The sequence below is a fragment of the Delphinapterus leucas genome, chromosome 12 (genome assembly GCF_059928025.1).
Source record: "Delphinapterus leucas isolate spDelLeu-1000000601 "Yukka" chromosome 12, BTC_Dleu_Yukka2, whole genome shotgun sequence".
Lineage (NCBI taxonomy): Eukaryota > Metazoa > Chordata > Mammalia > Artiodactyla > Monodontidae > Delphinapterus > Delphinapterus leucas.
The window spans coordinates 64,041,112-64,065,808 of record NC_143140.1 but is presented as its reverse complement, the minus strand read 5'-3'; the positions used below and the strand labels follow the sequence as shown (position 1 = coordinate 64,065,808).

General features: G+C 38.8%; 1 protein-coding gene across 2 annotated transcripts in view; it reads left to right on the top strand.

Annotated features, from left to right (window-relative positions):
* The window catches only part of ARHGAP18 (Rho GTPase activating protein 18), a 137,028-nt gene that overhangs the window by 104,151 nt on the left and 8,180 nt on the right, over nt 1–24,697 (top strand). Inside the window, exons 9-14 of one of the 2 annotated variants that reach the window (XM_022556412.2) lie at nt 964–1,123; nt 3,503–3,585; nt 7,910–8,116; nt 9,168–9,308; nt 20,075–20,199; nt 23,798–23,859. In XM_022556412.2, coding sequence (XP_022412120.1) covers nt 964–1,123; nt 3,503–3,585; nt 7,910–8,116; nt 9,168–9,308; nt 20,075–20,199; nt 23,798–23,859 — 778 coding nt within the window. Of the gene's footprint in view, nt 1–963; nt 1,124–3,502; nt 3,586–7,909; nt 8,117–9,167; nt 9,309–20,074; nt 20,200–23,794; nt 23,860–24,697 lie in introns of both variants that reach the window. The other variant, XM_022556405.2, reaches the window with a different exon arrangement.

The window sequence follows — 24,697 nt, the reverse complement described above, 5'->3', positions numbered from 1 at the left end:
CTTCTAACGTAATAGGATTTATGCCACAGTGAAAAAGCATATAGAAGATAGTAATTATGAAACGAAATTGATTTATTATTAATAATTTGGCAAATTTTGTAGCATCCTTGAGGTAAATGAACTACAGGTATTTCTAATTCTGCAAGGACTCCAGCTGCTTTTGGCAGCTGGCAGCAGCATGGCTGGGTCACTGACGGCCTGTGCATTTCAGACAGGTATACTGATGTACTTTCGTGCCTCATTTGCTATAGAATTTGGTTTTCCATTTCCCAGAGGTGACTAATCAGAGGTGGCCTTCTGCTTTAGGTCCAGAGCTTGATTATGTATTTTGTTACGTAACGTACTTCTAACTAATTTAAAACATAGACTTGTTTTCTTAATGATGTTTTAAAAGTTGGTGAAGGGCTTCCCTGGTGGCGCAGTGGTTGAGAGTCCGCCTGCCAATGCAGGGGACACGGGTTCGTGCCCCGGTCCGGGAAGATCCCACATGCCGCGGAGCGGCTGGGCCCGTGAGCCATGGCCGCTGAGCCTGCGCGTCCAGAGCCTGTGCTCCGCAACGGGAGAGTCCACAACAGTGAGAGGCCCGCGTACCGCAAAAAAAAAAAAAAAAAAAAGTTGGTGAAAAATTATAGTATCTAAGTAAAGCCCTCAAATGTAAAGGCTGTTTTAACTAATATTTTAATTCAGCCTTTACTGCTTAAGGTTTGGTGCTTGTCCAGGAACATGTGTAAAGTTTCAGAATTTTGGGCCTTAGGTATCATTTTCATTGGTGAAGTACACTTGGGGTGGGAGGAGGAGTATTTTTCTGAGTAATAGAGAAGTGTTGGCCTTTAGTATTTTCAAATGTCTTTTCAAAAGAGTAGAATCTCTTATAAAGTGGGAAGTATATCAGTCTCAGAAGGAAAAAAAAACACATGCACTTACTGGTAGTTTTTTTTTTCCTCTCTCTCTTCTGCCTTTCAGAATCTTTGCCAAGAACTGGAAGCAAAGTTTTATGAAGGGACTTTTAATTGGGAAAGTGTTAAGCAGCATGATGCCGCCAGCCTGCTGAAGCTCTTCATCCGGGAGCTGCCCCAGCCACTGCTCAGTGTAGAATATCTCAAAGCCTTTCAGGCTGTCCAGAGTAAGTGCCATCCCTCTTTGAAGCAGTCCTTGTGCTGGTGCCATCCATATTAATTGCTTTAATGATACTTTGCATCGCAAAGATAAATTTGGATAGACGTATTTACTCACTGATGTCAGCGAGTACTCAAATGCCACATGATGTTTTCCTTTTCTTTTATAAATATACATCTCTGAGTAAATAGATAATAGAATGTTCTCTTTGGGTACGGATTAATTGCATGCCCTTTAAGCAATACAATATACATATTTTCATGTTAAAACCTGGAAACTTCACACTTCTTTTTTAATAGAATGAATCACGTAAGCTCTGTGATACATTTTTCTTTCCAAGTGTTAAAAGCAACACTTACTGGAGAAGCTGTGGATTAACAGTTATCATAAAAGCACAAGGAGATATGGCAGAGTCTGTGATTATTTCCTGAAAAATTAACTTCTGAAATTGTCATGCAGAAACATGGAACAAATCATTTGGCTGCCTCATTGGTCAGGGGGCAACAAATTTCTCATGTCTTTACATTCTGTGGTCTTAGGCAAGCTCCAAATTAATGTCTCGAGTAGTTCTCAATTCCTTTCCAGTGAACAGAGAGAGCTGATGCGGTTCTTATACTGGCATAATTATACCTTTTAGTCAGACCATCAAAAAAGGAAAAATGCTGTCACCACATTCTAGTGACCAAACCATACTTTAAGTTCCAAATTGGAACACTTTTGAGAGTAAAAGGGAGGCACTATTAATGATTAGGCTGAACTAAAGTGTAAACCAGAACTGTTCCAGGCTATTCTTTTATTTTTAATTGAGATATAATTGACATACAATATTATATTAGTTTCATATGTACAATGTAATGATTCGCTATTTGTATATATTGCAAAATGATCATCATAATATGTCTACTTAACATCTGTCACCATACATAATTACAGAAAAATTTTTGCTTGTGATGAGAACTTTTAAGATCTACTCTTAGTAACTTTCAAATATGCAATATAGTGTTATTAACTATAGTTGCCATGCTGTACATTATTTCCCCAGGACTTATTTATTTTATAACTGGAAGTTTGTACCTTTTTTTTTTTTTTTTTTGCGGTATGCGGGCCTCTCACTGCTGTGGCCTCTCCCGTTGCGGAGCACAGGCTCCGGACGCGCAGGCTCAGCGGCCATGGCTCACGGACCCAGCCGCTCCGCGGCATGTGGGATCTTCCCGGACCGGGGCACGAACCCGTGTCCCCTGCATCGGCAGGCGGACTCTCAACCACTGCGCCACCAGGGAAACCCGGAAGTTTGTACCTTTTGACTCCCTTCACCCATTTCCCCCCGATCCCCACTACCTATGGTGGTTCAGGTTGTTCCACCAATCTGTTCTCTGTATCTATGAGCTGTTTTGTTTTTGTCTTTGTTTTTGTTTTAGATCCCACATATAAGTGAGATCATAGGGTATTTGTCTTTCTCCATCTTATTTCACTTAGCATAATCCACTCAAGTTTCATCCATGTTGTTGCAGATGGCAAGATTTCATTTTTTTTAAATGGCTGAATGTTATTCCATTATGTTCCAGGCTATTCTTAAAGCATGTCGTATTGAGATGTTTCCCATGGGTTATCTCATATCATAGCATTTATTCAGAATTTTTAGGGAAACATGACTGAAAGCATCTGTTTAAAATATTTTTTTTAATGGTTAAGTTGTGCTATTTTGCATGTATATTCCTTGGATGTGGATCAAAGGACCAAATTTATACCTGAAAAACAAATGCCAGAATGATTGCAGATATCCATGAGTATTACCTAATGGGGTAAGGGCTACTGAAAATAAGAAGTATCAATGAAAATAATGTACCTCTTCAACTCTTCTATTGCTGGTTGGTCTTCTAGTTCATTCCACAAACATTTATTGAACACCTATTGTGTTCTAGGCTCTGTTTTACATATTCCTGCTGGAATTGATGGATTCTTACCATGTACACCACGTAATTTGTTAACTCACCATTATACCAAACAAACTTCACTGTTGCGGGTCCACCCTGACACCATATCATAGAAGATCTGATCTCCTATGTCTTTACACTGGGGAATAATTATCACGCAGAAGTTAAAATTATTTCCAAAGCACTGTTGTGTGTCTGCAAACATAAGGCTGCCCGTCATACACTCATAGTTGGAAGTGAGCATTCTGAGAGAGAGAAAGCTCTGTAGCAACAGCTGCTTCTCCTGATCTCCCCCAGACACGCTCCCGACAAGGCTTGCCGCTCAGGCATTGTGTCTCACATTTCACAGTGATGTTTATGCCAAAAAACTTTTTTCTTACAAAATGGAAAAAGAAAGTAAAGAGAAATGTTTGGTAAAGACAAGCATTCAGATGTATTTAATCTGTCTGCAGATCTTCCAACCAAGAAGCAACAACTACAGGCTTTGAACCTTCTTGTCATCCTCCTGCCCGATGCAAACAGAGACACACTCAAGGTCAGCTGGATTCATTTATGTTAAATATCCCTCACAACTAAACAGAGTAATTTTTCATTATTTGTGGCAAAACAAAATAATGTTATCGTGGAGATGTTAGTAGTTGTCTATAAGGAAACGACCTATTTTTAAGGGCAGATGGTGAAAGTCTTTAACTCTTTATTAATTTATTAACCAGGTTAGTCGTGTTAATAGTATCATTAGGCGTTTTTTTGATTTTTTTCAATTATAACATTTCTTCTACCAAAACAGGTGATTGAGGTTCATTTGTTAATAAAAACATGGGTGCCTTTTGTTTTTTTCTTCTTTCTATTTTCCTGCATTTTCCAAATTTTATCTGGTGAGCATATACTAGTAAGGTGAAAATTGAATGTTTAAAAACAAAATCCTAAGGCTCATCAAATGTAGCCCACTGTTGCCTAAAAAGGTTACATTTGTTTGTAGTTCCAAGCAGTAGAGTTTGAAGTGTTATAATGATGATTTTGAAATGTTTGGTTAGCCAAAAGATAGACCAACTCAAATAAATTCTAGTTATTTCTCTAATGGATTACCTTGAGTTTCTGATTTATATCATCATTTCAAAGTGATTTGGTCTGATATTCATATGATCAAATACCATTTACTATGTATTGTCAGAGGCTTTCATAATAATCAGTGGATTGTTCCACATTGATTAATTTTCCTTAATGCAACCATTTATAGAGTAGTTAGAAAAGGTTTAATTATAAACTTTTATAAAAGAGAAAGAGAAAATTTTAAAATATAATTTAGAAAGAGCATCTCCCTTATGTTTTGTTGTTGCCTTAAAAAAAATTTTTTTGATACAGGTAAGGGTGAAACCCTTGCCCATTTACCCCCGATGGTTCTTTCTATTTAAAACGAAAAAAATCATGTCAAAAAATTTCCTGTCAAGAAGACAAAACCAGCAGTTGGTAAATCTTGGAAATGTCTTCCGGTACCTCATTAAGACTCCCTGAACTGAAGCTAGGTGAGCGAGTTCCATGCCGTGGAATGAATGTTAATGCTCAACTTTTCTGGCTGGAGCAGTTGATGAGGATTGCTGGAATAAAAACACTGCATTGCTGCAGGAGAGCTTCCAAAGAGTGAGTTAGTCCCTTTACTACGTCAGAAAATAATCTTTCGCTTCACTGATTGACTGAATGAATAACTGAGAAGGCAGCTTATGTTTGGTTTGGTTTGGTTTTGGAGACAGAGGCCAACTCCAGAAAGGGTTGCATCCAAACACTGTGTGACCAGGGCTGCTGGGTATGGGTGTGTAGACTGTGGCTGAAATAAGGACATCTGGCCCAGGATGAAGCGGGCACCGATTTTCAGTCTGTTCTCTGCTTGCCAGCTGTGCCCTTGACACAGGGCATCAACTACCTAGAAAGAGGGATTTAATCCATCTTTTTCTTTTTCACATAAAGGTGCCTGTCTGTGTGATGGCCCTGTGAATGATCAATATAAGGTAGAAATTGAAAGACATGATTTACTTAAAATATGCCTGCGTTCAGATGAGTTCAAATAATTGTGGGAGGAAACGCTTATTTCGATATGGTTACTATTGGGCGAGGTTGGTCTAGAACTCGTTCTTGGATTTTGCCTTTAAAGTCCCAGGCACATTCTTTTAAGACAAAGTCTGTTTAAAAGTGTACTTTTTAAAATTTTAAAGTAGTTTTAATTTTAGCATATAAGGTTACTGGGAGCACAATTGTATAAATAAGGTGGAAAATACTTTCTTGGGGTAAAAAATTGGAAAATGCCAAACAAGTAATTTTACTAATTTACTTAAGCTTTAGTAGCTTAATTAGCCAGCTCTGATGAAGGTTTCAAACAAAATTTCTAATAACAGAAGCACCAAAACAAGTATACCATATATAAGAGAATAAACCATCTAAATTTAGTTCTCTAAAAGAGAAGGGAAACTTCATCACAAGGTAATTTCAGGAAGCTTAATGTGAACTTCCTCAATTTTCCCAGTCCTATTGCCACTTTTTCCGTTGCCATTTGGAGGGATGGGATCATGTTCATGACTTGTGTAGACTATTTCTACAGCATATCTAAGGGTTTGGAGGGACCATGTTAAATCCCATGTCCTGGTTTAAGTCTAGAGCAACAGGTGTCTTTTAGGCAAGTCGCTTGACCAAGATTTTTTTTTAACCTTGGGTTATCGTGCATTTGGACCAATGATCATACCTACCCTTGACTTGGAGGAATAACAAAGACTAATGTTAAGATATCAGTGGGGAATTCATGTTAATATAATTATTGGCATCTGTTTATCCCTCTTGTAGTTTTAGGAAGTTCATTGTATACATTTTCTTGCTTAATCCTGGCAGGCTAGGAGATTAGTATTCCCATTAAAATTCCCATTAAATTAAAACTACTTTAAAATTTTAAAAAGTACACGTTTTATGAATGAGAAGACTTTAAAGAACAGGGATGCCAAAAGGTTTATCCCAAGATCACACATAGCTAATAAGTAATAAGCAACTGTGCTAAGACTCAAACTGAGTTTTCAGAGCGTGGGTCCAGTGATACTTACATAACACCAGACTGGTGATAGATACATTTTTTTTTTTTTTTTGGCCACACGTTGTGGCACATGGGATCTTAGTTCCCTGACCAGGGATCAAACCCGTGCCCCCTGCATTGGAAGCACAGAGTCTTAACCAATGGACCACCAGGGAAGTCCTGGTGGTGGATACTTTTAAGCAAGGACAGTGCTTATAGATCAGATGAAGAGACAATATATCCAAAGATGAAGTTCTTTCAGCAAAGGCTAGGTTAACATTTTATTAGTTTCTACATATACACACACATATTCTAATATCCTGATAGTAATATTTTGAATAACTTTATTGTATTATGTACCCCACATTTAAGTGGTTTATTACCTAGTCTCTGCAATTTATGCTTGTAAAGAAAGAGATACACTGGTCCCTGAATAATTATTCTGGTCTCTGGAACAAAATTAAATCTTTTTTCCAAACCTTACCAATTCATCCTTTGTCCTCATTTGAGAAGGTGTTGTTTCTATATAACCTTATGCTTGGATTACAGTTTGACTTTGTGAGCACTGGACCAGAAATTAGATACATAAATCTCATTGTTAAATAGGCTATGCCTTTAGTTTGTTTCAAACTTTGAGGGTCTATATAGTAGCTAAACTGGCCTCAAGATCAAGTTGTTAGAGCTTATAGGAATATTTTTTCCCCTGAAATCCTGTGAGAGATGAACACAGTTTTTTTGTTTTTGTTTTTCCATTTTGGCATAGTTTATTTGAACTTTTTCAGGTAGGAATTTTAGGCTAAGTATGATAACATGCTTCTTTTAATAGTTAAGAGTTCAGAAACAAAGCCAGATAGACAGGCAATTAAATTCCTTCTCCACCACGTGCTTGCTCTGTGACCTCTGGTAAGTTACATCCATTCTCTTAGACGCTGTTTTCTCATCTGTATGATGGGGATCATTACAGCATCTATTTCCAATCAGGATTAAGTGAGGTGATCTCTATGAAGTTCTTAAAACAATGCCTCGCCTGTAGAGATCATTGAATATCTGTGCAGTTATTGTTGTTAATGTTTTGGACCAAAATTGATTCAAGAAAGAAGGCAAAAGAAGAACTTAAAGCTTTATGCCCTAGCAGAAGGAGGGTGATCTAAGCTGCCGTGGCTTTTGTGGAGGGGCGCTCAGAGGACACATAAGTGTTGTCCATGGAGGTGGGAAGTGGGGGGCATCAAACTGAGCATAAACTAGCCTGTTCTGGTGAAAAGCTTCCTTTCGTTCATTCATTTTTTTGAAAAAAATTCTCTTCTCTTTGTCTCTATTTCCCCTTCTCCCCATCCCAGTCTCCATTCTTTTTGGATTTCAAGTCAGCCAGCTATTGAGTCCCTTAAAACAAACGCAACTGAGGTTGAACGAGCCTTTTTAATGGATTTTTTTTTTTAATATTTAGAGATAAAAGTACAGCACTTCCTGCAGCAAGTGAATACTTGTTTGATATTTTGAACTATTTTTCAGTGCTCCATGGCTTTGATAGGCAGGCGGTCTGACGCTTCTCCATCCCTCTCCCCACTGCCCAGCTCAGATGTGTGTCCTCTTGCCTCATTCCCCAGGGCCATAGTCCACAGCGGAAACACAGCACCAGCTCTGGGTGTGTTAAGCAATGGAGCAGCTTTGAGGACAAGGCCCACTGGATGTGGCTGGCTGACTGTGGTTATGCACAACTTATTATTTTTTTTAATAAACAAAAATCCCTGCAGTGCCTTAATCTCTTATCTTCATGTCTAACACAGGTCTCAAAGCGTTATTTCTGTTTCAGGCCCTGCTTGAATTTCTCCAAAGAGTCGTGGACAATAAAGAGAAAAATAAGATGACGGTCATGAATGTAGCAATGGTCATGGCCCCGAATCTCTTCATGTATCATACATTGGGTTTGAAGTCCAGTGAACAGCGAGAATTTGTAATGGCAGCTGGGATAGCTAATATCATGCACTTATTGATTAAGTATCAAAAACTTCTGTGGACAGTAAGTATATATTTTCAAGTTCTGTTAATGAGTGATAATATCTAGATTCTGAAGTCTTTTTATTGTTATAGTCTCTATAAAAAGGTAAACAATATAGGTGATTTCAAATGCGGTTAAAAAAATTGATGTCTACTTTTAAAAATCTCAGTTTTTAAAATGCCTACATGATTAAGTGTTTCAATTTGGTAACTTCTAAAATATTTTATTTTTGCTAATGGAATTTCTGAGGATTATTTTTTCCTGGATTATTGCTAGGTACCTGTCAGCTCTTGTTTATTGGTGAGTTTTTCTTTCTCTTTTGACAGGAGAGGCTAGCTGGTTATTAGAAGGGTATAGGTTAGTTGGAGGCTAGGTTGTAGATAGGTGGCTGCTAAAGGGACCAACTGCTGAGTTCGTGGTGCCTAATGCCCGTCACCTCAGGCAGTCTCCAGTCCTGGCGTAGAAGATGGTCACTATGTCCCTGAACTTCACCAAACCTCTTTTTTAAAATTAATCAATTAATTAATATTTGGGCTGCGTTGGGTCTTCGTTGCTGTGTGCGGGCTTTCTCTAGTTGCGGCGAGCAGGGGCTACTCTTCATTGTGGTGCGCAGGCTTCTCTTGTTGCAGAGCACGGGCTCTAGGTGCACGGGCTTTAGTAGCTGCAGCACGCAGTCTCCCTAGTTGTGGATCGTGGGCTCTAGGGTGCAGGCTCAGTAGCTGTGGTGCACGGGCTTAGCTGCTCTGTGGCATGTGAGATCTTCCTGGACCAGGGCTCGAAGCTGTGTTCCCTGCATTGGCAGGTGGATTCTTAACCACTGCACCAGGGAAGTCCCTAAGCTTCTTTTTGAACCTTACACAGTGGGTGGTAATTTTCATCACCTGGATGCTCTGTACACATGGTAGGTAATATGATGAATTTTTTTCCCACAGATTTAATGAATGGCATAGTCTTATCAAACAGACAGAGTCTTTACTTCTCTCCAAATATAAGAAATAAAGATAATTATTTCTATAGTTTAAAATGGTACTACTTCTTTTTCCTCCCCAAACTTAATTTCATTTCTCCATAGATTCCCAAGTTTATTGTCAACCAAGTGAGGAAACAAAACACTGAAAATCATAGAAAAGATAAAAAAGCCATGAAGAAATTGCTGAAGAAAATGGCTTATGACCGGGAAAAATATGAAAAGCAAGATAAGAGTGCAAATGATGTAAGAAAAACTTGAAGATATACGTAGTTATACAGATTGCAGTACTGTTTTTAATATCTTATATACAACAAAGTTTTGAATGTTTTTGTAGGATGAATTTCTATACACTTAGTAGGCTCTGGTACTATATATAAGTTAAAGGCGTCAATAATGGTAGCTATGCTCCTATTAGTACTAATGAATAATACGGATAGTTGCACAGGTCTTGGTGACTCAGCATGTGAGCTGTTGTTAAGGAACAAAGGAAGATAACAAGACAGGATGGTCTCAGCACACACCCACCCACACATAAACACACAGAGGACTCTGTGGAGATTCCAGTTGCCCACTAAATGTGTAATGTTTAGTAATTAAACAGTCCCTTGTGTGAACCATTGACCAATTTTTCCTTCAATTTTCTCATCTGTAAAATGGGGAAAAAAACTAACCCAGATAAACAAATAGGTCAATATTGGTGTAGTGCCTGAGATCTTTCCTAGACTTCAGTAAGTCCTTAAAGTGTCTTAACTGGAACTTAAGAATTTGGAGAGAGTTATGTTGGAATGCAGAAAATTAAAATATTTCAAAAAAGAAAAAGGGATATTTAACTCTTAGTATTCATAAACTTCTCTAAGAGTATAGTAAGAACTGAGTGTACAATAATGAAATATACATGAAAACACATTCAGAAGAAGTGAGTTACCAAAGCTCTAACTTCAGGTCATGAAATGCAAGGGTTTCTATTGTTCTATTTATGGTGAAGACACCCCTCCACCACCATCACCACCATAGAAGTTCCTCAGTTACATGCTGACATCTTGTGGAATAATGTGGAAGTGCAATTATCAGCCTTTGATTTTTCTGCTTTGGCCTACTTAGGGATCCAGTAATCACACAAATTTTTTTTTCTCCTTTATTTATTTATAGCTCTCACTCTTACAAAATAGCATTTTCCTGGCATTAAACTTTTTTTGGTCAATTTCAAAGTATCTTTAAAAGCATAAAATTTAATAAGTGGGAATTGTACATAGTGTTTATATTTTTTGAGAAATGCTATACAGGTTAGAAAGGATTTTTGAGATATCATTCTTGTTTAACTGAGAATGTTCTATTACCTCTTCTCTTTTGTAGCCCTGATTATTCACATTAACTTAGGTGACTTTATATCCTTGTCTTTTTAACTAAGACCGTTATAATGTGATACTCTGAGGAACAGTGTGTATCTAAGAAAACAAAATTTGTGCTGTACCTTTTTAATAATAAGTCCTTAGACAAAAATTAAAATGTTACTTTTTTTGAAGATGGAACGTTTAAATAATTTTGTCATTTATAGAAAAATAGCATTAACTTGGATTTCTTTAGTTGGTACTTTGGGTTAAATAGAGGAGAGCTGGTCTGAGAATTATGTCTGGACTAGTTAGAAGCTGTATTGTCAATTTAAGTCTTGGGATTTAAGCCTGGATTTAACTCTCAGTTTCATCATGTATTAGGTGTCACTTAATCTTCGAGTTTCGGTGATCCCTTCTGAGAAATTCAGCGATTATTCCGACAAAATACTACTAAGAGCCTCCTTGGTGCTGAAGCTCCACTTCCTGTTAGGTCTTCAGAGGAGATGGGCCTGCTGCTCCCCTACAGGGAGCCAGAGAGGGATGTAGGAGGGTTGAGCTCAGAAGTGCTAGAGGTGTGTGGTGGAGCCTGACCTGGGGACCCTGGGCCATCAGACAGGAAGTGGGCATCAGAGGGGCTTCACCAGGGAGTAGTGCGGGGTCGTGAGAAACACATGTCAGGTGTTAAGTCTCCCTAGCAGAGGAGCTTCCTGGTAGAGTGGTCACCATCGGTGATGGTGGCCCACAGTGGAGGTCACGTAGCTTGTCATTTCGGTTGAAAAAGTTTCATCAGTTGCCAGAGGTTTTTTTCCAAGCTGCTATCATTTTCTTAGGGAGAAAAAATATACCCAGGAAACAATTACAGGACAACAAAGAAAGTAGAAGATAATGTCAAATACTATGCTTATGTGGTGAGTCACCAACTAATCAGTTTTCTACATAGGCTTCCATCAGCTGCCAGAATGTTAACTAGAAAAGATTTAACATGAAAGTCTGGACTTCCATCTTGACTTGACAGTTTGGAGGTGGGAGCATCCTCATGTCCCCTTGCCGTAGGGGACCTGTTTCCTGCAGGGTAACAATTGCCTGGATCCAAGTAGCAGCTCTTCCCTTTGGGTGGAACGTGAGCCATCTATGTTTCCATAAACTATCCCCTCCCACACTGTCCCCACATTTTTCCTGTTGGTTTGTGTTTCTTGACTCTCCCCACAAGTCATTTGAATGAAACTGGCATGTTTTTTATTTGTGAAACAACTCTTTGATGTGTGGAATTGACACTTAGATAGGGAAGATAATAATTTCAACCTAGGGCCTGTTGAGTGTGAGGTGTGTGTTGGATATCTAAGTGGGGAGGACTGAGGGTGTTTGGAGGGAAAATTCGGTCATCCTGGCCAGTGAGGTACATGGAGGGGCAGGGGCAGAAGGAAGGCGGGAATGGGGCTCAGCGGGGAGCCAGGCTTCTCTTCTGTATGTGGCAGGGAACTGCTGAAAGCTGTGACCCCAGCAGTTACATGATTATATTTGCATTTTAGAACAGCTGTTACGATGGCAGGTGAGGGATACATTGGAGGAGTGTGAGAGAGGAGGTTTGGTAGGAGATGCCAGCTAATTTCATTGTTGATGGGAATATATAAACTGGTAGAATCCCTCTGGAGAGCAGTTGGCATGTGGCAAAATCTTGAAAACCATGCTCCTCATGGGACTTAGAAATTCCTTCAGAGGGGATAATCAGACGAGCATGCAAATAGTTATGCTTAAGTTCATTGCCATTTTCTGTATACTGGCCAAAATTAGAAATAATCCAAAGGGAAAGAGGTGGTTAGTTAAATATGTTATGGCATATCTATATAATGAAATACCATGAAAATGGACAAGTGTATATATTGGCATTGGAAGATATTTGTAATATGTTGAAAGAAGAAGTTACAAATCAGTGAACAGTTCCTCGCTGTATTTGTAAGGGGTAATAATTATCGTTATTTTGAATGCTCACCAGAGGTCAGGTATGCTGCTAAACATTTTACCAACATTTTATTTAATATTCATAGTAGTTTAGTTGGAGTTTATTATTAAAATAGTCTCATTTTTTTTTATTTTTATTTTTTACAGATCAGGAAAGTGAGGCTCACCAATGTTAAGTAACTTACTTAAGGTTATCTAGATAGGAAGTGGTGGAGCTGTAATTTGAAACCAAGTCTATATGACTTTAAATCCAGGTCTCTCTACTGTTATCCTCTCTTTCCCCATAGAGCACAGAAAAACTCCATCCCCAAATCCTGGGCTTATGTATAGTAATAAAATTGAACATGTATTACTGCCATTATTAGATATGTTTAATATATAGCTTTAAAAACAGTTCTGGGTTGAGCTAAGGCCCAGCAATGGGAATGGAAAGAAGTGTTGAATGTGAGCCAGTAAGACCCCTATCAGTGAGAGGGTGAAACTGATTAGATGTAAGGAATGTGCAAGGAGAAGGAATCTAGAATGACTTGCTGATTTTACCTTGGGTGATTTTATCATCAAGATAAAACATCCAACAAAAGGAACAGACTTTGATGAGGTAGTCAGTTTTTGGCATTTGGGGTTGACATGCCTTTGTGAAAGTTGGCTATGTGGGCCTGAAGCTCAGAGGGTGGCCAGAGCTGGAGGTGTGCATTTGGGACCAACATAGAGATTGTAGTCGAAGGCACAGACTGGTTCCTGTTACACAAGTGGATATATGGGGTAAGAAATCAAAAAGGCAAAAACACCAATATTTAAGTAGTGGGCCATGGAAATGGAACTGGTAGAATAGGGCAAGAAATAATAGGAAGTAAGAGAAAGTTGAAGACTGTAGTGTCTTAGCCCCCTGGGGGAAGAATAAAGTAATGGAGCTTGATCAGTAGTACCAAATGCTACAGAGAGGTTGAGTAAGGTTAGCCTTGGATAAGAGGTCCTCTAGATTTTGCATTTGAAAGGTTAGTTGTGACTTTCTCCAAAGCATTGTCTGTGACTATTGATGGAAGAAACCATGCTTTCTGGGGATTGAAATGTGAAAGACAAGAGATTATAGATCATGAGAATTCATCAAGGCAATATTTTTTTAAAGCCCTCTGTATGCTATTAATGTTAACTGTATATAATTGGGCATTCATGTTATTAAGACATGCTTGACTAGGTAAATTAATAGTTTGAATCAGGTTGTAAGGGGCACAATCTACTTAACAAGACCAATGTTTATAATGACTGCAGCATATTAATTATTTGGTACAAGTGTGAATTTCTTAAGTACTAATGAGACATCTATTAATTACAGCAAGAGGAAACACTTAGTGAAAAATAACATAATTGTAGACTATTTGAAAATAACCATTTTCTGATAGCCTTCAACTTGTAGTTGGGAATGATATCACACACACACACACACATACATACATACATACATACATACATACACATACGACATCAAACACCGGGAGTCATTTGGCTTGATATAGCCCTAGCTTTGCCATTAACGAGACATTAATGGCAAATCATTTTCTCTCTCTGGGTCTCAGTTTCTTCTATAAAATGAGAGTAAGACCAGATTAATGGTGTTTAACCAGAAGTATACAATAGGGGCTTCTGTGGTATTATTTTAAAAAAACAAAAAGCAAAAAACCATGCCTGTGCTGCTTCCCAGACCCACTGAATCAGAATCTCCCAGAGCAGTACCTGCACATGTGTATAGTATAAAAACTGTCAGGGTAATTTTTCCCCCATTTGCTGTATATGTGTTTGTGTGCACATATATTTAATTTTATTATGGAAGTTTTCTAACATACACAAAGATAGAATAGTATATGAACCTCCATAAACCCATCACCAGCAATCACCCATATTTTTTTAATCCTGTTTCATCTTGTCTTCCACACCTTTTTTCCTTTTAGTATTTTTAAGGAAATCACAGACCTTTCATCATTTCACCCGTAATTACCTCAGACTGCATCCCTGTCTAAAAAGGATCTAGGGCAGCTTTGATGAGCATCTGGTTATGAATTGCTGAATCATGCAGGTTTCAAGTCCATTGTGGACTTAGATCTGGGTGAGTCTTCTTCTGTCATTTAAGCTTACCTCTGAAAGTAAAAGGAAGCTGTACATTTATGAGAGAGCGTGAGCACAAAATGGGGCTCTGTGAGATTCTGTGAAATAAGCCAGGCTGCTCACCACATCTGCCCTCATTGTAGAGGGAACAAAAGTTCTCTCTTCCTAAGGTGAGCTTCAGTGTTAACTCAGGATGATCTGCTGGTCACACCCTTAATTAACAGTCCAGAGCTTGAGCTTTAGAGAGCTTACAGGACTTGCTAAGAGTTCCAAAATGATCTGGTAACATTTTTAGGGTTTTGGACATGGAAAAGAAATCTGTTTCTCTCATCTTCTGCCATTCTCCAGAAGAATCCTGGAGTTGGCAGCAGTGCGGTGTAGACTCTGGGTCGTTTGTGGACGAAGTTGTGTGTCTAGTCACAGCTCTGTTTAGAATTCCATCTCTGGTTTCACTTAACAGCTCTGACCCAGAGCATTGTCGCAGGTACAGTTTCAAGCATCTGCTTTAGGTCTGGAAACAGTGTCTGGATCTAGTTGGGGACTCACGTGGAAAATCAAATTACAATATCAAGCACAAAATCTTGTTTCTTTTTCAGACATTCTCTGATTTTTTTTATAGTACTTAAATACCATATTAAAAGAGAAAAATAGCACAACTTATTTCATTATCAATTAAGTGATTATTAATTTTGGAAGTTACTTCAGGCCCTTCTTTAAAATTCTCTGAATCTGTAAGTTGGGTAAAAGTTTAAGCATTTGGATAACAAAAGCCCAGTTATAGTCAGAGCAGACAGTTCAAGACAACAGAGAACGACTTCTGTATCTCCACGTCCAAGTGATGAATATGCCATTTTAGTTTAAGATACCCTGCTAAAATGTCCTTGTTAAATTTTCTAAAATGTGTGTTATATCTGGCCTTTATTTGAGAAAGTTATATGTCCAATTTGCCCTTTTGAAGATAAAAGGTTTTTTTGTAGTATTAAAAAATGTCAGCTTTACATTTAAATTAGCTTTTAATTTAAAAGAAGAAATTAACATTTCTCCTGAGGGTCTGACATTAAATTTATGGCCTCTAGAGTGTAAAAATATGAGTAACACAGTATTTATCTACACCTTTTGAGAAAATACTAAAATCATTGTTTATTTTACCAGATAGTAAGAACTAAAATCCTATTTTTAAAAATACACTTTAGTTCAATGTGTAAAACATGTGAGGGCCGTATGAGATCATTTTCTCTATTTTAACAGTCTTTGCATGCATAAGAAATTAACTAACATTTTGTAAGTTGTAAAATCCTTTGTGACTAATTTTTAATGGCATGTTAGTCAGATACTGCTCTTCTCCAGTCCTGCTGTACATCATAAAACTTCAGCTCCCAAGCACACCAAAGAAATTTAAAAGTAAGGGACAGAGTCACAGCTGTTAAGGCAAAAAAAAAAAAAAAGTGAAATAGGAAGGTTACAAAGATTATACTACTCACAGACTTAGTTATTTTTATGGCTCAAGCTAAGAACAGACGGTTTGGCTTAATGATCAGGCATGTTGTGTCTATTCAAAGCTTGGCAGCTCAGTGTAATTAGCATACTAATAGCTTTAGTATTTGATACACCATGATCCTGGAGCTTAATAGTAGTTGTCATACACTATTTAAATGAGAGCTTTGACATCATTTATTGTTTATCATCTTTAGTAAATATCATTTGGCCACCCTTGTCAAGAAATCCAGGGAAAACTTTACAGAAACAACTTCTAAACGCTTCATCTTTAACCATTACACGTTACCAGTTAAACTAATTTCTCCTCCAACGGCAAAAGGCAGGGTAGATTCAAGTTGAGTCAGTCTGTTAATCTTTTTATTGTTGTGAGAATTTAGATGGGATGTATTACCACAGAAATAAACACTCTGAGAATTGTTACTGTTTCTCACACACACACACACAAACACATACACATGCACTGAGGGGAAGGGTGTGGGAAATGTTTAATTTCATAGCCATAAGAAACCTGTACACACGCCACTCCCCATATGCTGGCAAAAGCCAAAATACAGCAATGACCTGACTTTTCACATACGCATGAGAACTCTCAAGTGCCCTCAGAAGCTGGTACCTGGGCCTCTTCCTTCTAAACTAACAATCAGAGAGACTGGATTCCTGTGTCAGATGTGGTGCTATCGGGTACAACCCCTGACACCACCCTGATTTCAATGTTAGGTTTTATAAGAAATTATGGCCATACTCTCCAAAGTATGATCCCTGACCTCATTTAGAAAGTACAGGCCATGGTCATATTGTTAGGGGTCTTTAGTTGTTCATGAGATGCCTTGGGGGAAAAGTGGCTGCATCCCCAAGCAGGTGCATGCTAATGTTGGTTACTCTCTGCAGGACCAAATGACTGAATTATCCCTTGTAGCATCTTTAATTCCTTTCTTCTGTTCTCTTTCCCTCCCTGTCTTTTCCCAGTAGCAAGGGGAGAGTAGTAGTACCATGTGGTAGATAGAAGCAACTTAACTTGTTTCTTTTAGACAATATTCCTAAGACTATTTTCTGCTATTAAGGAAAATACTCATTGGTATAGTTTATTTTATTCTGGAGAAATTTTACTTTTATTAGCATACCATTTTTAGAGAGAAATTATATATATATATATATATATATATATATATATATTTTTTTTTTTTTTTTTTGGCTGTGCCGTGCAGCATGCAGGATCTAGTTCCCCAACCTGGGATTGAACCCATGCCCCTGGCATTGGGAGTGCAGAGTCTTAACCACTGGACCGCCAGGGAAGTCCCCAGTGAGAAATATTTTTGAGTGACTCATGTAATCAGTAAACATTGATAGATGGCTACAGATGTCACTCAGATATGTGGCATGTAACTAGAATACAGGTGTCATGTATTAGGATCTCCATCATAAAAGAGATTCAGTGGAAAGAGGAAATTCCTCTTGATTCTATGGAGTCAGAAACCCTCCACGGAGTGTTTCATGCGGTTTGAGGTGTGTGAGCTGGGCCTTGAAAAATGGATAGGTAGCAGGGGATATTTCAGAAGGGGAGGAGAACATACGTCAAGATAGGAAAGCATGGTGTTTGTAGTGAATTTTGACTGTCCTTTTTTATCCAAAGAATGGAATATGCCACAAGGAATAGTGGGGGAGGCAGGGAGCAGAGGAAGGTTGCTATATTCCTGAACTCTTTAAAGCAACATATTATTTTTCTGGATCATTTTGCTTTATAACTCATTTATTGTAGACCTTCTATATATAAAAACTTAATCATATCAACTTACTTCACTTTAAATGTCAGCATACGTTTGCCTGCCGTTTTTGATATTCTAGGGTTGTATAAGATGTAATTATGGAAACAGTTTTTGCTGCTATTACTTTCACCAAAGAAAGCCTCTATGTAAGGATATTTGGCACTATGACTTGAGCAGAATTTCCTAACGTTTAAATCAGCATAAAGTAGATGTCGATCTGCAAACCCCAACCTGCTGTTTAGGACCCTCCTATAATACAGTTATAACAATAGACTAACAGAATCCAAAATGCTGGTACTTGTTTCCCTGAGTAGGCAAGATGGATTGGATTTTATCAATACAGACTCAGTGCTTCAACTGTTGCTATAACAATTTTCGCTCCACCGTTCGAGTTGTCAGGCCCAGCTTATTGTTTTTCACCTCCTATGAGGAAACAGTTGAGGCCAGGACAGCAGGCAGAATGGCCACAGCAGGATATAAGCTAGAGATGAACCCCAAGGGAGAAGTGCATGTAGCGTAATCCCTGAGTTATAAGATACTTCATTGATTGAATAACTACTTTGGAAAAAGGTAACAACACTACCACGTGAAGCAGCTCATTTTTCAAAATGCTACAAATGAAAATAAAATCTGTCTTAGAATCAAGGGAAAAGGCAAATTAGACCTGTAAACTAGAGGCGAGGTGGAGGTCAGAGACTAGGTAAGGTATCAGGCCAAACTACAAGCCCCAGAAATTGGAAGTCAACAAACCAAGCCAAGGGTCCAGGCTGGATGGAAGAGATAGAGCAGGAATTGAGGGGTCCGGGCACAGGTTGGGAATCAGGACGTCCTTTAGGGATTGGCTTGAGCTCAGTATCCCCAGGGAGAGGAGTCATACAAGGCTGCTAGGAATGCAGTCCCTCGTCTAGTCTAGCAGGATGGTGAGCGGGCAGTACCACATGCTTTGTCTTTGGCTTGGAGTGAATGCACCCTTTGGGGCTTCACCGAGTGGTCAGGTGAGGGCGCAGGCTGTCTCTACAGGTTGAGTGTGTGTTTGTAGCCTTCAAGGAACGAAGCCATTGTCGTTCCGACGCGCAGGCTCAGCGGCCATGGCTCACCGGCCCAGCCGCTCCGCGGCATGTGGGATCTTCCCGGACCGGGGCACAAACCTGTGTCCCCTGCATCGGCAGGCGGACTCTCAACCACTGCGCCACCAGGGAAGCCCCTTTTCTCCCTTGATAGTCCTATGCAGTATCGCTTTTCTTTGTTATTCCCGCACTACATCTCAGATGTTACTGAGAAGCAGTCATATCTTTTGGGGGCACCTGCGTTTTTATGCAGCCCGATCTAAAAATCATCTTATTTTTGTTAATCGTTGAAAAGAATCACGTTAATTCCATCTGTGATATATTTATACTTTGTTTTAAAAAAAATTCAAGACCATATACATTTAAAAATGATATTATGAGCACAAAAATAATGTGCAGCGAAGGACTTGTGTCTTATTTATTTACTAGGTAAGTAGACTTAGCACAATGCCTGGTACTCAGTAGATGCTTAGTAAATTTTGGTTGAATTAAACAGGGTGTTTGTAGTGTTTAAAGCATTATGTTTAAACATAATTTGTGCGTGCTGTTTGGTCTAAGATCTGTTCAAGAACATATGGTTATAAATAATAAATTAGTATTTATTTTAGCAGAAGGGTTAGGACTTAATTAAGCCTAATATTTTGAATGCCATTGTAGATATTTTGATATTACAATCCTCAAAATCTTTCTCTGATAACCTTCCAAATACATAAAATGTTCTTAACGTCTGTGGGCAAAGGATTTAGAATGGGTCATCTCAAGTTCAAAGTATGCGGTCACAGTGTATGCTCGTCAGCCAAGTGAGGAGCAGACACAATAAAAATGTATTAGAAAAGTATGTTTCATTTATTTTAATACTCTCAGGGACAAAAATTTTTGTGAAATTTTGTGAATGTGCAGAAATGTTTTTTAAAATGCTTACATTGCAATAGCATGCAAAGTAACTTCTTTCTGATTCAATTTCATAAATTGCTACATGAAGAAGCACCCTCTAGTAGATAACACTCAGAAATCAGCACTTAATATGGCAGTAATGGTTATTGCTGTCATTCTTTACATCTTTAAGAATAATTAAGCATTACTGCACAGGCATTATGAAGTTCTCCTATCACCATTAAGAGGATATTTGAGGTTTGATGTAATTTAGCAAATTACATTATATAGTAGTTAAGGTTTTTATATAGTGAAGTAAAATGCGTAGTAGTTAAGCACACTTACCGTATAATGCACTGTACAGAGTTACATGTTCCAGCTGCTGCCAGCTTTGTTCCAGTGTCATTATTGCTTTGCAGGCTGACGTTCCTCAGGGAGTGATTCGAGTGCAAGCTCCCCATCTTTCGAAAGTTTCCATGGCAATACAGCTAACTGAAGAACTCAGAGCCAGTGATGTACTTGCCAGGTTTCTCAGCCAAGAAAGGTAGAGGCCTGTTTTGTTTTAATTATTCCATGGTATAATTCACTTGCTCTCTCTTTCCCTCCCCTCTTTTTTTTTTTTTTTTTTAAACTATGGCTGGTGTGAGGGCTTATTAATGTTGTCTTCCCGGCAGAAAACAAAAGCAGACTTAACAATTAGACTGTTGGAATGAGTTGAGTTCATTGGGTGTAGTTTGTGTTCAAGTGGAGCCTGTTTCGAGCAGGAGGTCTGCGCACTCCTTCACTGTGCCCGCTGTGGGCTTGGTACATGACGCCACTCAATATTCTCTCCAGAATATGGTGATTGGAGGTTAATTACTGTGTGTAGGCTGTTAGGAAAATCACTAATTAGGATACAGTGGGATTAAAAAAAAAAAAGGTACAACTTCTTCTAGGAAATATAATGAATACAAAGAAATGCTTAAATTTTAAAACAGAAGGTATAAAGACTTGAGAGGGGACAGCCGGTCCCTGGAGCTCTGAAGTCAGTAGGACAAAGCATACTATCCTCAGTAGGAACGACCAAGCCTTCCCCTCTGTGTGCAGCTGGTGGGGCAGGAGTAGTCCTCTGAAGGTCATTGGCATCCCTCCCATGTACGCTTTCAGAGACATTTTGCGATATCTTTTCTTGAATTTTAGGGGTTCGAACAGGGTATAGGCATTTCAGTGTTCAAATTCTTATTTTTAGCTAAAATTATATTTTAATGCTTCCCCCGCTCATTTCCACTCATTGAAATAAACAAATCTAATTTTTTTTTTCTTTTAAAGACAGGGACATCAGGGACGTTGGCCTCTTAGCTTCTGTCTACTCTGTCTCCCATAGAATTTCATCTCCTCAGTCTAACATTCAACTTTTCTGCCAGAACTTCTCCAATTTTAATACAGAACCACATGTATTTAATACGTGTCTGCTCTGTCTATGGCTCTCTGCTAGATGTTGGAAAGGTTATAAAAAAATACTTTAAACTGTCTTCCCTCAGGGTTTGTAAATTGGGAGAAGAGATGAGCCCGTGCAGTTAACAGATGGTGATGAAATAAAAGAGTGTCTTAGTGCTAATTCTGGGCTTTCAGTAAGACAGCATAAACTTCCCTCTCAACCATGCTCTGAAGGAAGTATTATCTTACTTCTGTTACACTGATAAGAAAACCAAGACTTTGCAAGGTCATGCGTTACATAGGTGGTGGAGTAGAGCTGAGTTCTAAATCTGTGGTTTCTGTCCCCGAAGGAGGTCCTTTAACCCCTCTCCATACTGGCTCGAGCGCCTAGAGGCTATCATGAATCTGGGGGCCATTGGTGCAGAGTCTGGGACTAGATGGACTTTGGGGGGATTAAAGTCCTGGGCCAGTTGGAATTTTGGGGGATTAAGTTCTGGGAGCAGTTGGAACGTCTTGGATGTCTTTGCTCCCTAAAAGTTCTCTCCACTTCAAGGGAGTCAGTCCACAAAGGGTGTACTTGAAGATCTGGCCAGACTTCAGATATAAGCAGCTCTTCCAGGCTAGACATGGTTTAATTTACACAGCATTTACTTGCAGGACCCAAGTGCTCAATTTAATCTGTACTTGTGTTCCTCTACTTGTAGATGATACAAGGTGTGACTCTGAAGTTGTATGATATATTCCGCTCTGACTTCAATATTTAGGTAGAGTGGGATAATAGTAGGCATACTCTTATAAGAAAGCACCAGTTTTGTGACAGTTGCCATTTGCATATTTGGATTTTCTGCTTGTGGTGCTTTGCTACCCCCTTAAGTGGAATCCCTTCTTCTACCTCCCCCCTTCTTGCCATCCTGCTTCACCCAGAGGGAAGTCTGGTAAGCATCTTGGTCCATTTGCCCTTTCCCCCCAGTCCTCAGCCCTTTCCTTTATGCTTGGGGATGCCAGAAGCAGATGATCTGGATCCAAATACCAGCTTTTCCTGAATCATCTTAGGCTAGTTTTTATAATCTCTATAAGTCTCAGATTCCTCATTGTAAAAGTGGGCCTACATTATAGCCTTGTGATAATTAACTGGGAAAATGACCGTGAAGCACATAGCATTATCTGTCTGGGCCATCTAATAAGTGAAATTCTCAGTAAGTGTTTATACGTATCTTCTTTCACCACTTTCCCCTCCTCCCATTTGCATTCCACTTGTATAGTGACAGTGGGAAACCCTACTTCCCTCCATCCTTTTCTTCCCCTTCTTCCTCTACTGAAGCCAAGAACACATGAATGACATAAAATAAGCACCCAATGTCTTCACCAGTCTTTGATAACGACTGTTGTCTTTTCTGTATGGATTTGTTGATTAGTATTAAGTGAAAGCTCATGTGTACCAGGAAATCCAGTTCAGGTTTCTTTAAAGTGGCATAAGAACATAGATACTCAAGAAGCAAAATCGGAGAACAATATCTGACTAGAATTTTTTTTTAGTCTGCCAAAACATTCCACTTGGTTTTCATGGAATAATGACTCTTTTTATACTCATAGTTTATTGGGTTATGTACTATATTAAAAATGAAAATATAATTATTACATTATTTAATTTCAAAAATAAGCATACGCCAGTTTGAAAACAAAGTGAATCGTCTCTTGGTCAGGATACAGCTTAGCAGGGCAGATCTTAAGCATGAGGACTCCCATAGCCCTGAGCAGTCAGTGTGTCATGGACAGCAGAGTGGATGGAGCTGGATAACCAGATGAGCCATTAAATGGTTGGTTAGGAAAGCCTCTACGTACTCTTTTTTTCTAACGGTTTGGATAAAAGTCAGACCTGGTTTTCTCTTCTCAGTTCCAGGGAGTGTGTCCTCAGGGTCTTCTGTCAGTGGTTCACAAATCTTTCTGAGCATCAGAGTCCCACTAGAGAGCATTTAAAAACCACATTCTCGGGCTTCATGTAGACATATTAAATCAGAGTTTCTAGAGCCCTGGATCTGATTTTTAGCAGGTTTCCCAGATATAGAGATTTTTGTAAACCACTGAATTTTACCCATTTTTATTGTTTGAACCTAATGCTCTGGAGAGTTTATTCTTTGAAGAGTATAAACCTGTACGTGCATCCTACTTGTAAAGTCTTCATAATGAGTATTTGCTTCTGTTTTGAGTGTATGTACCTCCCGTATTTGGACGGTCAGCACAGGGAGGTTTATGAACCATGTCCTAGTCCTTATATTCATCTTGCAGACTGTTAGAGTGGTCAGCACAGCAAATCCGTGATAAATACCTATTGAATAAATACAATGTGAAAATTAAGGTGGAAACGTTACTTCTTAGAGTTTTATGAGGACCTTTTTGGTCCCTATGCAAAATAGATGACCATATTAACAATTTTATTGGCAGCTAAAATGTTGTTACTTTTCTTTTTAACTTTACAAATTTAGATACTGATTTATTATTTCACCTTCAGATGTACAGTTCCATTTGTTTATTTTAATTTACAGGCGTGACATTTTTATTACCTATTCAGCACATTTAACAGATGGGAAAATACAAACGTGTAGATAATTACAGTATGTCTAAGTTATGAATTTTCCATACAAGCTAGAATTCCCCAAGGACATTAAAGTGATTTACTTGCAAGCTGTCTGATGATGCAACTAATAAGTTTGTTTTATCCCTAGTAGTGGGGTTGCCCAGACTCTCAAGAATGGGGAAGTTTTTTTGTATGAAATTGGAGGAAATATTGGTAAGTGCTTTTTTGTTGTTGCTATTTATTTATTTACTTATTATTTTATTATTTTTGGCTGCATTGGATCTTCGTTGCTGTGTGCGGGCTTTCTCTAGTTGCGGCGAGCAGGGGCTACTCTTCGTTGCGGTGCGCGGGCTTCTCATTGCAGTGGCTTCTCTTGTTGTGGAGCATGCGCTCTAGGTGCCTGGGCTTCGGTAGTTGCAGCATGTGGGCTCAGTAGTTGCTGCACGCAGGCCCTAAAGCTCACGGGCTTCAGTAGCTGTGGTGCACGGGCTTAGTTGCTCCGCGGCGTGTGGGATCTTCCTGGACCAGGGATTGAACCTGTGTCCCCTGCACTGGCAGGTGGATTCTTAACCACTGCACCACCAGGGAAGTCCCGGTAAGCACATTTTTTAAATCTTGCATTCCATATGCTGATTTGACATTGCCAGTGGTTATTATTTATGTCTTTGGGAGAGAAAAAGAAATTAGAAGTAAAATATAGCAAGCTGTAGATAGTTGATGAATATTGTGGATTTTTTTTTAGTGGTCTCACCTTTCTGTTCTGGCTCCTTAGAGCTTCTTTGTACAAATGCCCATCTATGTGGAACCTGAGCCAAAGGCAGGTTCTCTAAAGTAGGAATAACTTCTAAAATTGTTAATGCAGTTTTTCAAAACTTTTTTATACACTGATGGCACATCTTGATAAAGGAAGTAATTGAGCTCATTTAAGACCAAGATGACACTTTTATTATGGTACAGTACTAGATATATTTAGCGAAAGCAGAAGTTATTTTTGCCATTGTTGATTGCCTACTAAATAATATACATATGCATACATAAACATATTGTTAGC